Source organism: Clinocottus analis, unplaced genomic scaffold (assembly GCF_023055335.1).
Source record: "Clinocottus analis isolate CAN_PGR_092001 unplaced genomic scaffold, fCliAna1.0.p SCAF_15, whole genome shotgun sequence".
Classification (NCBI taxonomy): Eukaryota; Metazoa; Chordata; class Actinopteri; order Perciformes; family Cottidae; genus Clinocottus; species Clinocottus analis.
Window position 1 is genome coordinate 2,446,771 of NW_027175876.1, and position 12,727 is coordinate 2,459,497.

The window sequence follows — 12,727 nt, forward strand, 5'->3', positions numbered from 1 at the left end:
TAAAAGGTTTGCGGCTCGTAGGGAAACTGCAAAGTGAGAACGAGAGGCTTAAATCATACGAGGATTGCACATTTCTCAAGCGATACCATTAAAATCGCAGTTGTTTCTTATTATTATTAAAAAAATATATATTATTATGCACATTTAAATCTCCTGGATGAATTTTCCCTACTTTACCGAGCCCCCCCTCCGAGAGGCAATCTAACGGGCTTTGATAATTGGAGAATGTGTGCTGTGTTTATTAAAGCCATTTAAAAATAAAACCCCATCGCCGAAGTTTCCTTTTTTTCCCCCCCTCAATTGTTTTTAATGATTAGTTCTAAAAACACCCGGCGTTTAATATCTGCTCGTCACAGAGAAAGCAGAACCAGCGCATCTTGCATCGCCCGTCGTTAATGACCTTTAATGAATTGGTGAGGATTTAAAGTTTATTATTTTTACACAGTTTCCCGTGTTGTGTGCAACATCTGAGCCACATTCCTCGGTCTGTACATCTTCTATAACTTCCAGATGTAATCCTTCGATTGAACTGTGTATGTGCTGCATATTTGTTTGCCGCAGGAGAAGTTTGCTAATCTCAAAAAGAAAAAGAGCTACATCAGGTGAATTAGCGTTTCCGCCACTATTTTCATCTCGTAAAAAAAAAAAAAAGTGCCGACGAGAACTTTTCAGACGGCGAGTGATACGCATTCGAAACGGCTGCGTCGCTCCACGATGTCGCATTATGATGATTAACGATTGGAGCCGAACTCTTTTTGGGGCCGCTGAACAGTTTGGAAGCTGGAAAATCAGGCAAAAGCCATCACACGCCGCTGATTCCTTCATTATTAAATCAATACGACTCACTCAGGATGAGCCGGCGTGTACAGAGGAGCAGACGAGATAAATGAGGAGGGGAGGTTTAAAAACTTTGGGAGACGCAGTCGGCATGAAGAGTGTGAAAAAGGAGCGGCGGTTCAATCCCCGGAAGACGTCCCGATGGGCGACAGCTAAATTTATGAGCAATTTCACACAGTTTATTTATAAGGCGATCCATGTTTGATCCGCTGACCTCTGTCTTAAAACTGTTTCTGAACCACATTGTGTCTTTTTTTGTGTGGCATTCCTTTAATAGGAGCAACTTGTTGCCTTCCAATATGATTGCTCTGGAGCTGTCCGGTTTTTATGAAGCTTAATAAAAGAAGACGAGGAATCCGGCTGGGCAACAATCGTCTTTTCCTTTTAAAAAAAACAAACAAAAAAAACAGAGCTCTACCCACGGATTCAGACGCAGAACTGAACAATTTAGATTATACCAGAAAATCTGCTGCATATGAAAGCATCACGTTCACTCCCTTTGTCACATTCACAACCTTCTTCGGGGGGAAGCTTCTTCGACCTCCATCTTTTTCCTTCTCCCTCACGAAGGGAAAAAGAAAATTGGATTCTTTTTTTCCGCTCATTTTTGTGCCTCAGACTTTTTCAAGTGAATCTTTCTTTTACGAGACGAATCCGGCCTTCTGCTCTCAGTTATCACAAACACTGCGTCCGTGAGCTACAACGGTGAACCTACACAATAGTTCACAATGGTTCGGATGAAGAGCAAGCATCAACATGATAGCAAACCTTGACATTTAGCTGTCAGCCAACGTCTTTTATGTAAAAGCACAAATATTCACATTTCAAATGAAGCGAAGAAAACGCATCTTTTGTGCAAGCGGGGCTTTTTTTCTCTCCTGTGTTTGTGTCGTCGTGTGGATAACACAACACACATTATTTGCGTGCGTCACGCTGTCCTGCTGAACACTTGGTGGCAGTGATGTGCAAACCACAGGCAGCGAAGAGCAACACTGCCAACTACAGCGGCGAACATGCATCAAATAGTCCGAAAATCTTTATCCATCTTTATTTATGCCTCCAACACGGTTTGTTGCAGCTCGGGGACACAATCAATGCTTTTGTAAACACAACCTTTGTTTGTTTACAGGAAAACTCCACAGGGCACCTTTTGGCTAATTAATATTTTCATGCAAAACAATCCCACAAAATGCTACATTTTTCTCTGCTATATCCCTTTTGTGGTGTTTAAGGCTCTGCTGGGAGGCGACATAACAAGTCCCACTGTGAATTTCCCCCCCCCTTTTTTTTTTTTTTTTTGCATCTCGACACCGATGCTGCTGTTTTTTGTGTGTATGTGCGAACAGGAAGTGTGTGGAAATGTATGACCAATATGGTAATGAGTGCACTTAACCTTTGAACTGCCAAGAGGAGCCAGTTGGTGCATTAATGCGCGCAACATTATTCTTTACTCATCTGTTCTGCTGTTTGTGTGCATCCACCTACGTCTACTGGTGAGAGAGAGAGGAACTTCATCGCATCAGAAAAGGCTTTTATTTACTATATATAAAAAAAATGTATTTGCTCCTCGACATCTGCACAACGATGTATATGTCGTCCTCTCGGGGTGGAAGTTAGTGAAGAACCGTGTTTTTCTTTTCTTTATTCATGACGTGAAATGCGCCGTCTCTCCGCAGAGCCCCCGAGCTCTGTGGAACGGCGTCACGTTGCATTTCAAGCAGCTACACCGGTCAGGTTCATCCGAGCAGACTCAGTGTGTGTGCGTGTGTGTGTGTGTGTGTGTGTGTGTGTGGCAGTCGGTTCATTAAGTGCCTTAAGAGGACACCGGTCGCTCTCGACACCGTACATGCCGCCGGTCCAATCCCTTAAATCCTTTCTCGAGTGCTTTGTGCTATTTGGCCGCGCCGGCGGAGGATGAAAACCACTGTATCGCCGGAGGACTGTCACACTTTATAACCCCGGGTGAGGCCGGCACGGGTGATTTATTGCCGCCTGACGGCGAATTGGACCGGAGTTGGGGAATCGAGGCCAAGGTCAGTGGATCAAGTGGGATTTGTGGTCAGTAAAATGTCAGTCTGATCCAGGCGTCGAGCCCAACCGTGTGATGATACAAGTGTGCAAACACCGCGGGGGGATACGCGCTCGCTCGCTCGCAATTAACACAAACACAGTACAAGCCGGCGCCTGGACACCTGGACGGAAGGATGGACGGATACGTCAACCTGTTGTGGAACGCTCGGAGCACAGAGTCTCTCGCTGATTCACAGAGAAATGAACCTGAACTGCCATCCAGTATCTTACTAGCTAACGAGCTAACCAGCTTATTAGCTAAAACTAAAACTAAAACATTCTGTCTGGATCTCTCTGGAGATAATGCTGAGCGTCCTCGATGGTTTGCGCACTGCTTTGGATAATGGCGCAATAATAAATGTGACGTACTCTTTTATACGCGGTACGATGTTTTAGCAATGTTTCTATTAACATCTCTGCGATAAAGCGGCACAGAAATCTGGGTCAAATGTTGCCGGACTCTTCACTTCCCCGCGTCTTTGTTCTTGTGAGACCGTACGCCATTCACACGGCGAGCTCTGAGCCTGTGACGTTTGTGTCGAGCTCGCGCCTTTTCACCGTAATCTGCCGACATTTCGTGTGTGAGAACTAACCAATGAACACTCAGGAGATCTCAGGCCCCACCCACCCTACACTGCAAAAAATAAAACACTGCAATTTGCAGAATTTTACAAATCAAGCTTCAATTTCTCAGCTTTAGGGCCATATTATGTCTTTACACTGTGCCTTAGGGCAATTTTATCATCATATGGAGAGGTGAGATTGTGATATATAACACATGTTCGTGTGTCACATGCGAGAGCATATTAACGACCTCATTTGAAAATGAATAACACCCCCAAAAAAAACGGTCTATTCACAGCTCGGGAAGAACTGTTCCAGTCAAACGGTTTGTTTCTCTCATTATTATTCCACCCGTGTGCTTCCTCTCTTACCTCGTACTCCACGTACTCCTCCTCCTCCACCTCGTAGGAAACCGTTTGGATCTTGACGTGCTCGCCGTCCTCCAGCAGCTTCGCCTGGGGATCCTCGGTGGCAGGCGTCGTTTCCGCCCCCGCCGCGTTGGACGCCTCCTTGTCTTTCTTCTCCGTGAACGTGGTCTCGCAGCACTCGCTTTTGTATTCCTTCGCCTTGATGCCGCCGCCGTCCTCCTTGTACAGGATGAAGTTGGGCCTGTAGAACGCCTCCACCGCCAGGTGCAGCGAGGTGGCGTCCAAAAGCTGCTGGGATTTGATCTTCCCGTTGGTGTTGTAGCTGCCTCCGCTCGTTACGTTGCCGTTGTTCACCTTTCCTCCTCCTCCTCCTCCACCACCACCACCTCCACCACCACCACCACCTCCTCCTCCTTCTCCTCCACCTCCAGCAAAGTAATTAATAATGTTTTCCTGGTACTGGTTATTAGGGAAGTCGCCCCCGTAACCGTTGACCATGTGCTTACTGTTTTTGTCCAACAGCGGGTTCTGGAGCTCACTGAGATTCTCCATGGCAGCGGCGGTCAAAGGGCGAGCGGGGCGTTTGCTGCTCGGCGCTCGCGAGGAGGCGGGTAGAAGAGGGCAGGAAGTGCTCCTCGGCGGCGTGCGTTGATGTCAGGAGAGATGGCGATGATGGCGTTCAGCAGTCAGCACTCAGAGATCTAGGAGACGGGGACAGAGACGGGGGAGGTTTGCTTTAGATTCACTGTCAAATAAACACGGAAGGATGATTTTTATTTGACGTCAACCAGCAGGTAACAGTTTGCCAAACACTTCGCTCGCGTTTGATCAAAGTTCAGCAGGCGTTTCCACTTCGGCTTTTACGGCGTGCCCCGCCCGTCGAGAGCTGCGCCCTGCAGACGATTCCATTAAGTTTAATTTGCTTCCTCGCTCTAAACACATAAAGTCACAGACTTCACACACACCTATACACACACACACCTATACACACACACGCACACGCGTACTGTATCGCGGTGCCAGCAGCAATACATCAACGCGCTGCCATTGACGACAGTATAATTTGATTATTATTGCTCATTAGTTGTCGTCAAGGTGTCATCAGGCTGAGCGGGAATCAGCACACAAAGTAGTGTATATGTCATATGTGAACGTATGAGAGAAAGTACAAAAAAAGATTGGAAACTAGCAACACAGGCGGCCCCCCTCGGCATATTATTTGTATGTTTGTATTGTGATCAGTTATGGAGGGTGAGTTCACTGAGAATCCACCTCATTTAAAAAGCATCTAATGGCGATAAAGATGTAAAAAACACTTGATTCAAATTGCGCACTTGATAATTGACTTGGGATTGACAATAAAAATGTTCAAGGAGGGAAATTTAGACCACACAACTTCAGAAGAGTTTTGTAAAAATGCTATAATACCATTTAGCATCCAGTAGTTGTGAGTAGAGACATTTTTTTTTTATGTTCATGGGGAAATCACACCGGGAGGAATACATGATTTGCGATGATGTTCCCGACCGAGATCGACTCCGAAGTCGGACGTGTGTGTGTGTTGTTATGAACTTGTAGTAAAGTCAGGACGACCGAGGCTCGTTGAGTTTCTTCTCTTGTTTACCGAAGTAACGACTGACCAGAAGTACACAATCTGCACACGGAGGAAGTGAATCATGGCCGCTGGCTGATGGACTCGATGTCTTAACGGCCGCTGTGCTTCCGTACATTTCCCCTTTCTGAAATCATACGAGCAACAACTAATTTCTGTCTGTTTGCACACAAAGCACATCAATAATCTCAAATCGCCCGTTAATGTAAGCCAAAAGAAGCACCGCCACACAAAGAGACGGCGGCGGCCTTTTCGTCGTGGCATTAATACGCCCCCATTGATCAGTCTTTGTAATGCCGATTGTTAATGATCTCTAACGGAGGTCACCCACTGTGTGCTCCCATCCAGGACTCGCCGTCATCTTAGATCAGCTCCTCGTTGAGTCATCACCAGAATTGAAAACCAAATTAAAACGTATTTACCTCCCGGCTTTCTCCGAATTACAAAAAAAAAAAATAACCCAGAGTGCTCTGCTTCTCAGGCTGCCAACCCTTAACCTCCGTCTGATTAATCTGCGTTAAAAACAGAAATGCCCAAAGCAGATTATTTCGTAGGGGGTCTTGACCCCAATCGCACACGTCTGGCTCACTACGCTGTTTCCAAACGGTCGAGGAGAAGGTATTTCCAATCGAAGACGACAAGAATACTCGTAGCGCCGAATAGCATCGTGGTGATGGGATATGGATAATAGCTTGTTGGTGCACAGGTTAATAACTTGTACATTAATCATCTTGCAGGCGTTTCACCCCCCCCCCGCTCCCCTCCTCTTTTATCCCTCGGTTAATCACGTTCAGAAACCGCTGCTGTTTCATATCCGGCAAACAAAATGTTCGTCTTTATTTTTGATTAACCTTTAAATTCTGTGTCGTACATTCATTTGAAAAACGGACATCCAGGTTTTCAGCGAGAGGTTCAAGACAAGTAATGAAAACATCAAGATCTCCTCCTCATTTCAATTTCTTGAGCTCCACATCGCATGATGTTGTGGAGCACTCGGAGTCGTCGTCTCCCATCGGACCGAGGAAAGAGACTCGCTGGCCAATAACCTGCAGCGTGCTTTATGCTCGCTCTTCCTCTCCGCTGCATCCTCTGTCCAATAACGCTCTTCACTCCGGTTTTAAACTTTCATTATCTCCGGCAAACCCGCCGGGAGATCACGTGTTCTTTGTCATATGTGTGCGTCCGTCCGCGGCTAAACTGGCACACACTACTGGAGCCGCCGGCCTCCTCGTTTACAACTCGTGTGCCTCTCGTGGGTCACGTCCATAACATTTGATTTTAAAAACTATTTTTGGGGCAGTTTTCTTCCCTGTCGTTGACGGCTGACTCCTCGCTCCTCTCAGCCATCCAGTATTAGGGGTCGGGGAAAAAATCGATACAGCACAGTATCGCGATATTTTGCGTGGCGATATTGTATCGATACACGGAAGTCAAGTATTGATCTTTTATTTAATGAACTCTCAACGTTTTGGTCCTAGAATAATAAAATCAAGTTATTTTTTGTTGACAAACTTTTCCTTTGGGGACAATTTGCTGTTGGAAAAAATGGAATAAATCACAATATATCACAATACTCAATGTATCGCGATAATATCGTATCGGGACTTAAGTATCGTGACCATATTGTATCGTGGGAACTCTGGTGATTCCCACTCCTATCCAGTCAGCGATGAACCACAAAGGCTCAAACATCAGACATGCATCAAAAAGTTAAACCGAAGCATCTGGAATATAATTCCATTCCCGATATATATTACGATCCACTAAAGGCAGGTGCCATACAATATGAATAAATCCCCATTTCCTTCATCTTAATGCCCATCTTGAATGTAAGGGAAGCCGGGAGGAACAATTCTGTGAGATTGAACTTGTTTGGCCGTGAGGGGAGAGGCAGAAACATCTTCTGCTGGATTTCTGCACTCTGCTGAGAGCCCTTTTCCTCGTTTCCACCGTAATAATTCCTTTGCTTCTCAGGTTTCCCCTCGCCGACAAAGTTATCTCTCTGAATCTCTCTTTCTCGTCCTCAATTACCCTGACGTCGGATGTTTCTGTTTGCTGTACTTTTTCAGTGTTTTCTGGCCCATGAATAAAACACAAGCCCCCCCCCCCCTCGCGCTCCCAGGCTCTTCCGAAAGCTCGGTAAGCACCGGACAGCCGGCAAACTTTTCAGGGTTCCTCCCCGTTGGACCTCGGCGCGCGTCTGAATGTGCTGACATTGGTGTTCCTCGCCAGCGTGCCCTTCGGTACCACGCGCAGCCCACTGTGTATCGCACACTCATGCGGTTCTCGAAGCCGGCCGAGTGAAAAAGGGTGTGAGCACTTTGCGTCACGAAGAAGTCCTCATGAAAAACTAAAGGCGAGCAGCTGCTGAGGCCTCTGTCTACTTAGGATGCCCTCGCTCTTCTGGGGTCGTTACCGCGTTAGCTGTGATTTGATGAATAATCAAAAGCGATTACGTGGACGGGAACTATTTCTTATGTGTGCTGCTTTCTATTAATCGGTTCCAGCTGACAACTTTTACCCTTGTGAGTTTTTAAAATGTCAGAAAGCATCATTCAGCACAAATCAGAGGGCGAGGACTTAAGTTGAAGCGGCCACGAATAGCGTTTCCACATCAATAAATCACCACCGCATTAATACTCCGCTGTGATTACCGTGATCAAATGAGATCACCGTGATCCGATGAGACAGCCGGCACGAGGACGAGCTCCTTCTACCGGCTTTCTATGCACGTTTAGAGTTGACGGTGGAGTTTTGCAACAGATGTTGCCTCAACGACGCTGGACGCGATGTCCAAAAAGCTTTCACAGTTTGTCGGCGGAGCCTCAGACAAAAAAAAGAAGGTTGTTTTGTTAAACATCCATCCATTATCCGAACCGCTTACCCTTTTGAGGGTCACGGGGCGCTGGAGCCGATCCCAGCTGTCAATGGACGAAAGGCAGGGACAACCCTGGACATCGCAGGGCAAAGATAGAGACAGACAACCATTACGGGCAATTTAGAGTACAATTAACCTGAGCTGCATGTCTTTGGACTGTGGGAGGAAGCCGGAGAACCCAGCAGCCAGACCGGGATCCGAACCCCAGACCCTCCAGCGTCAGTGCGAGCCACTACACCACCGTGGAGGTTTTATTAAACATGTTCAATGAAATCTTTAAAAAAGTATGGTTTACATGTTGTACTAGTGTCATTTAGAAGTGCCTGCATCATTTCAAGTGTCGATTGTTAAAAAAAAAAGAAGTTATTTCCGCTTTTGCCGTTGCAAAAAGCAGGTAAAGAGTTTGTCAGCGGAGCCTCAGACCAAAAAAAAAAAAGGTTGTTTTGTTTTCTCTTACGTAGACGAAAGGCATCAGGTAAATGCAACCACACGCTGATGACCTCCCGCTCTCTGACGTGGATCCGAACCCAACGCCCGTCATGCGTACAGCCTCGATAAGTGCTCTTCTGAGTAGCCCACTTTCCAGTTTCTGCGACTGTAACACTCCCGCTCTGCACAAAGGCCGCGAGCTGACAGCGGATTAGTTTTCGTGTCATTACTTAGGGATGCTCTGACAAATCTTCTCGGTGTTGTCAGGCTTCCAAAATACGGTGCTGGCGTGTTGCTGGTGCAGAGGGAGGGCTTTTTTTTTTTTCCTTCTTTTTTTTTTCCACACCAAATGGGAATATAAGTGTGAATAAGCTATTTTCGTGAGAGCTGAGTAATGTAGGACAGCGCTGGGGCGAGTCATAGAAAGAATCACTGTCCTGCGTGTTTGTGTGTGCGCACATTTGTTTGTGAGTGTTTGTGTTTTTGGTGCCTGCGCGGCTGCGAGTAAATATACGCGCGTACGAGTGGGCGGCGGCGTTTCGTCGGTGATGAGAAACTCAGAGAGTGACAAAAGAGAGGCAGAGAAGAAAGGTGGTTGGAAAAAGAGAGAGAGAGAGAGCTCACGCTCATGAGCGACGCTCCGCCTGAATGCGTTAGCGCTTGTTGGTCGGCGGCGGCGGCGGGCCCGGGGACGGAGCGTTCAAGAGCTTGGGAGGTGCGGGATGAGAGCGAATGAGGCGGGAAAGGGAAACAATCCGGCGTGACCGAGGTGGCTGACGCACAGGCCCGTGTGCTGCAGTGCGCGAGGCCTCGACGGGGGCTGACAGACGAGCGAACAACCTGTAGGCGTCCGGGCGCGCGAGGGGGGAGCCGCGAGAACCGCGGCGTCGCTAACATGCCGGCCGCGCCGCTACGTCAGCGAGCTTCAACCCCCATTAGACTCCAGTCAGCACACTGCATCTCCCCGCGTCAGCCCCGTTGCCAATCAACCCCAGACCTCTGACCCCTGGAGCCGAGAGCGGGTATTACCAGCTCGGGGGCGAGGCCAGTCGTGGCGTGACGCAGCTGAATACCAATGTGTCTTATCTGTCGGCCGTGTTTACCAACCCATCTCACGCGGGTGAGGGTGGGGAGGAGGGGGGCTGTCTGTCTTTCTTCCCGGATGTGTGGAGAGATCTGCACACTGCACTCGGCGACAACAACAGCTTCATCTTTCTGTAATTTCATTTTGGGGGCGGCGGCTGGCGTGTAATGTGCGTAATAAGGTAACGCCAGGTAGTTATTGATGATCGACTGAACGGGATAATGCACACGAGAGAGAGAGAGAGAGAGAGAGCTTGTTGAAGGATACAGCACATTCGTCAGTGAACCTTCACCCCCCCCCCCCCTCCCCCACTGGCCTCGGCACATGAAAGTCCACACGACAGATAAAGCGACAGAAAAAAGGATGAAGTGAGTAATGGGCTTATAACCGTGTTGCCTGATCCTTTTATGAACTATTATCATCAAAGGAGACGGCGTAAATGGTCATAATCCACTTGAAATGAATCTGAATCCTATTCCTGTGTCAGCAGCCACTGCTGATACTCCGTCTCTCTGTCTCCTGTTTATCAGTGGAGACGATACAGCTTTAAACCCTTATAGCGAAGGAAAACCTTCCACAAAAGGAATTAGCACCCCACAGGGCTTTGTCTCTCCTCATGTACCACTGCACTCTCGCGACTTGTTTTTTTCCCTCACACACACACACACACACACACACACCTCCGTCACATGTTCCTTGATGTGTAAATTCATTGAAAATCTCCACCACAACATGTGTTTTGAATAATCCAATGGGTTGCCGCCATCAATAGTCGGTGCACAACAGTGGTTTGTTGTTCTCAGGCTCTGGATAAGTTGTCTTCATTGCCTATTGATCATGGGCTGACACTAGAATCTAGATTGTGTTGTGTCTCCAACATGAATTTCTTAAAGTTATTCTGTGAGATAGATAGAAAGAGACATCTTCTTTTCTTGTCTTTCTTCTTAATGACTGCTGAAGCGGTGAAACCAGCTTCTTCTCTCTGGCTCAGGTGTTCTCAATCTAGCAGGACTGCAGCTCAAGCAGCGATCAGACCTGACATCACTTGTGCGGTCCCAATTGTTGCAGACACCAGCGGCAGATCAGAAGGTGGGGGTTGATAGATGTGTGTGTGTGTGTGTGCGTGTGTGTGTGTGTTACAGAGAGAGAAAGAGGGGGCTTATAAGCTCCTTGCTGCATGCCTCTTTATTTTTTGCCCAAGCTGCTAAATCTCGGCCGCAACGTTCATCCCTGTCAACACCTTCAACAACAACTTACTGCGTGCATAAAAATGAGGATAATATGAAACAAAATACCCTGAATGTTGACGCTCAGCCCCTCCTGCTCAAGCTTGTGGACATGTTTTTGTCTTGGCTGTCTTTGTTTACATGGAGAGAAATATTCTTGGGCAAAAATAATTAAATATTATATATATATATATATATATATATATATATATATATACATATATATATATATATATATATATATATATATATATATATATATATATATATTCTGTCAAACTAATCTCCACAGCTTAAAAAAAGGCTCTATTCCAGTCCAAAGCCCACACAGAGTCTTGATGACTTCATGTTAAAAGCTACACCTCAAACCACAACACACACACACACACACACACACACACACACACACACACACACACACACACACACACACACACAAAGAAAAAGGGATGGGATCCAGCAGTCGCAGGTGGGAACTGTGTGCAGAGTTCTTTCTCAACAACATCCTCCATCACAACACACACACACACACACACACACACACACACACACACACACACACATGCGATGCGACACTTCACGACTAATGAAACACTGTCACACATGCGCGCCAATGTAAGAACACATTCTGCGTAAAGGCATTAACGTCCCCGTCATGAAACAAATACATCAGGCTTTTAAAACGGGACCATGACGCCAACTGAAAAGCTGTAGTTGTCGCTTTAATGGATGAATTCATCTCCTACCTGCTGAGTTCTCAACAATCCAAATATTGTTTGGAGGACGCACACACTCGCTGGTTTCCGCCTGTACATGGTGGCTGGGATGCTGACGGCGTCGCCCAGGGAAATAGACATTTCTCAGACTTTTTTCATTGGAAGAAAGAGCCAATCATTTCGGGCTGAACGGGTCTCCGCTCGGCGAAAGCGCCGCCGTCACAGTGTGTGTGTGTGTGTGTGTGTGTCGTTATCTCTCTTTCTCTCTCTCTCCCTCTCTCCTCTCTTGAAAAGCTGCTCTGCCTTCCCAATAACGCGTTCGCCTTGAGAGTCGAGCGAAATGTTGTTGCCTTCGGAAAGTTCAAACACCCTCTCCCGTTGGTCCGCGCGAGAGGGACAGAGAGAGAGAGAGAGAGAGAGAGAGAGAGAGAGAGAGAGAGAGAGAGAGAGAGAGAGAGAGAGAGAGAGAGAGAGAGAGAGAGAGAGAGCTGAGTTCTGGTTGGGGGAGGTTCAGGGAGGCAGGCGCGGCTGGAGAGAGGAGGAAGAGGAGGAGGAGGAGGAGGAGGAGGAGAGTCCCGACGAATGCGCTTCGCAATGCGCGCAAAGAGAGAATAAAGCGCGCGCCCTCCCTGCATGCACGCGCTGACTTTCACTGAGCGCGTGAAGGATTGTTCTTCGAGAGGATGTGTTTTTTCTTCTTCTTCTTCTTCTTCTTCTTCTTCTTCTTCCCAACCATCACCAGGCAGCAGTATCCAAAGCGCTGGACAATAACAGTGACCCTCCCCCCTCCTCCCGCATTTAAATTGATTACTGAGCTACAGTTGGGAAGCGGATGGCACGCGCCTGCAAACTGTAATATTGTTTTGTGCAAGTGATATTAAAGTATGAATAAATGGCAACAGACGTGAGGGAGATCGGGTTGGCTGGATTTGTCGTCTCTCAT

The 12,727-nt window shown here is 47.3% G+C and overlaps 1 protein-coding gene across 1 annotated transcript in view; it reads right to left on the reverse strand.

The window, feature by feature from the left end:
• syndig1l (synapse differentiation inducing 1-like) overlaps window positions 1–12,161 on the reverse strand; it is a 32,842-nt gene extending 20,681 nt beyond the window's left edge. Inside the window, exons 1-2 of the mRNA XM_068577668.1 lie at window positions 11,815–12,161; window positions 3,843–4,540 (exon numbers count right to left, since the gene is read on the reverse strand). Coding sequence (XP_068433769.1) covers window positions 3,843–4,391 — 549 coding nt within the window. The 5' untranslated portion in view covers window positions 4,392–4,540; window positions 11,815–12,161. The remainder of the gene's footprint in view (window positions 1–3,842; window positions 4,541–11,814) is intronic.
• Between the last annotated feature and the right edge of the window lie 566 nt (window positions 12,162–12,727).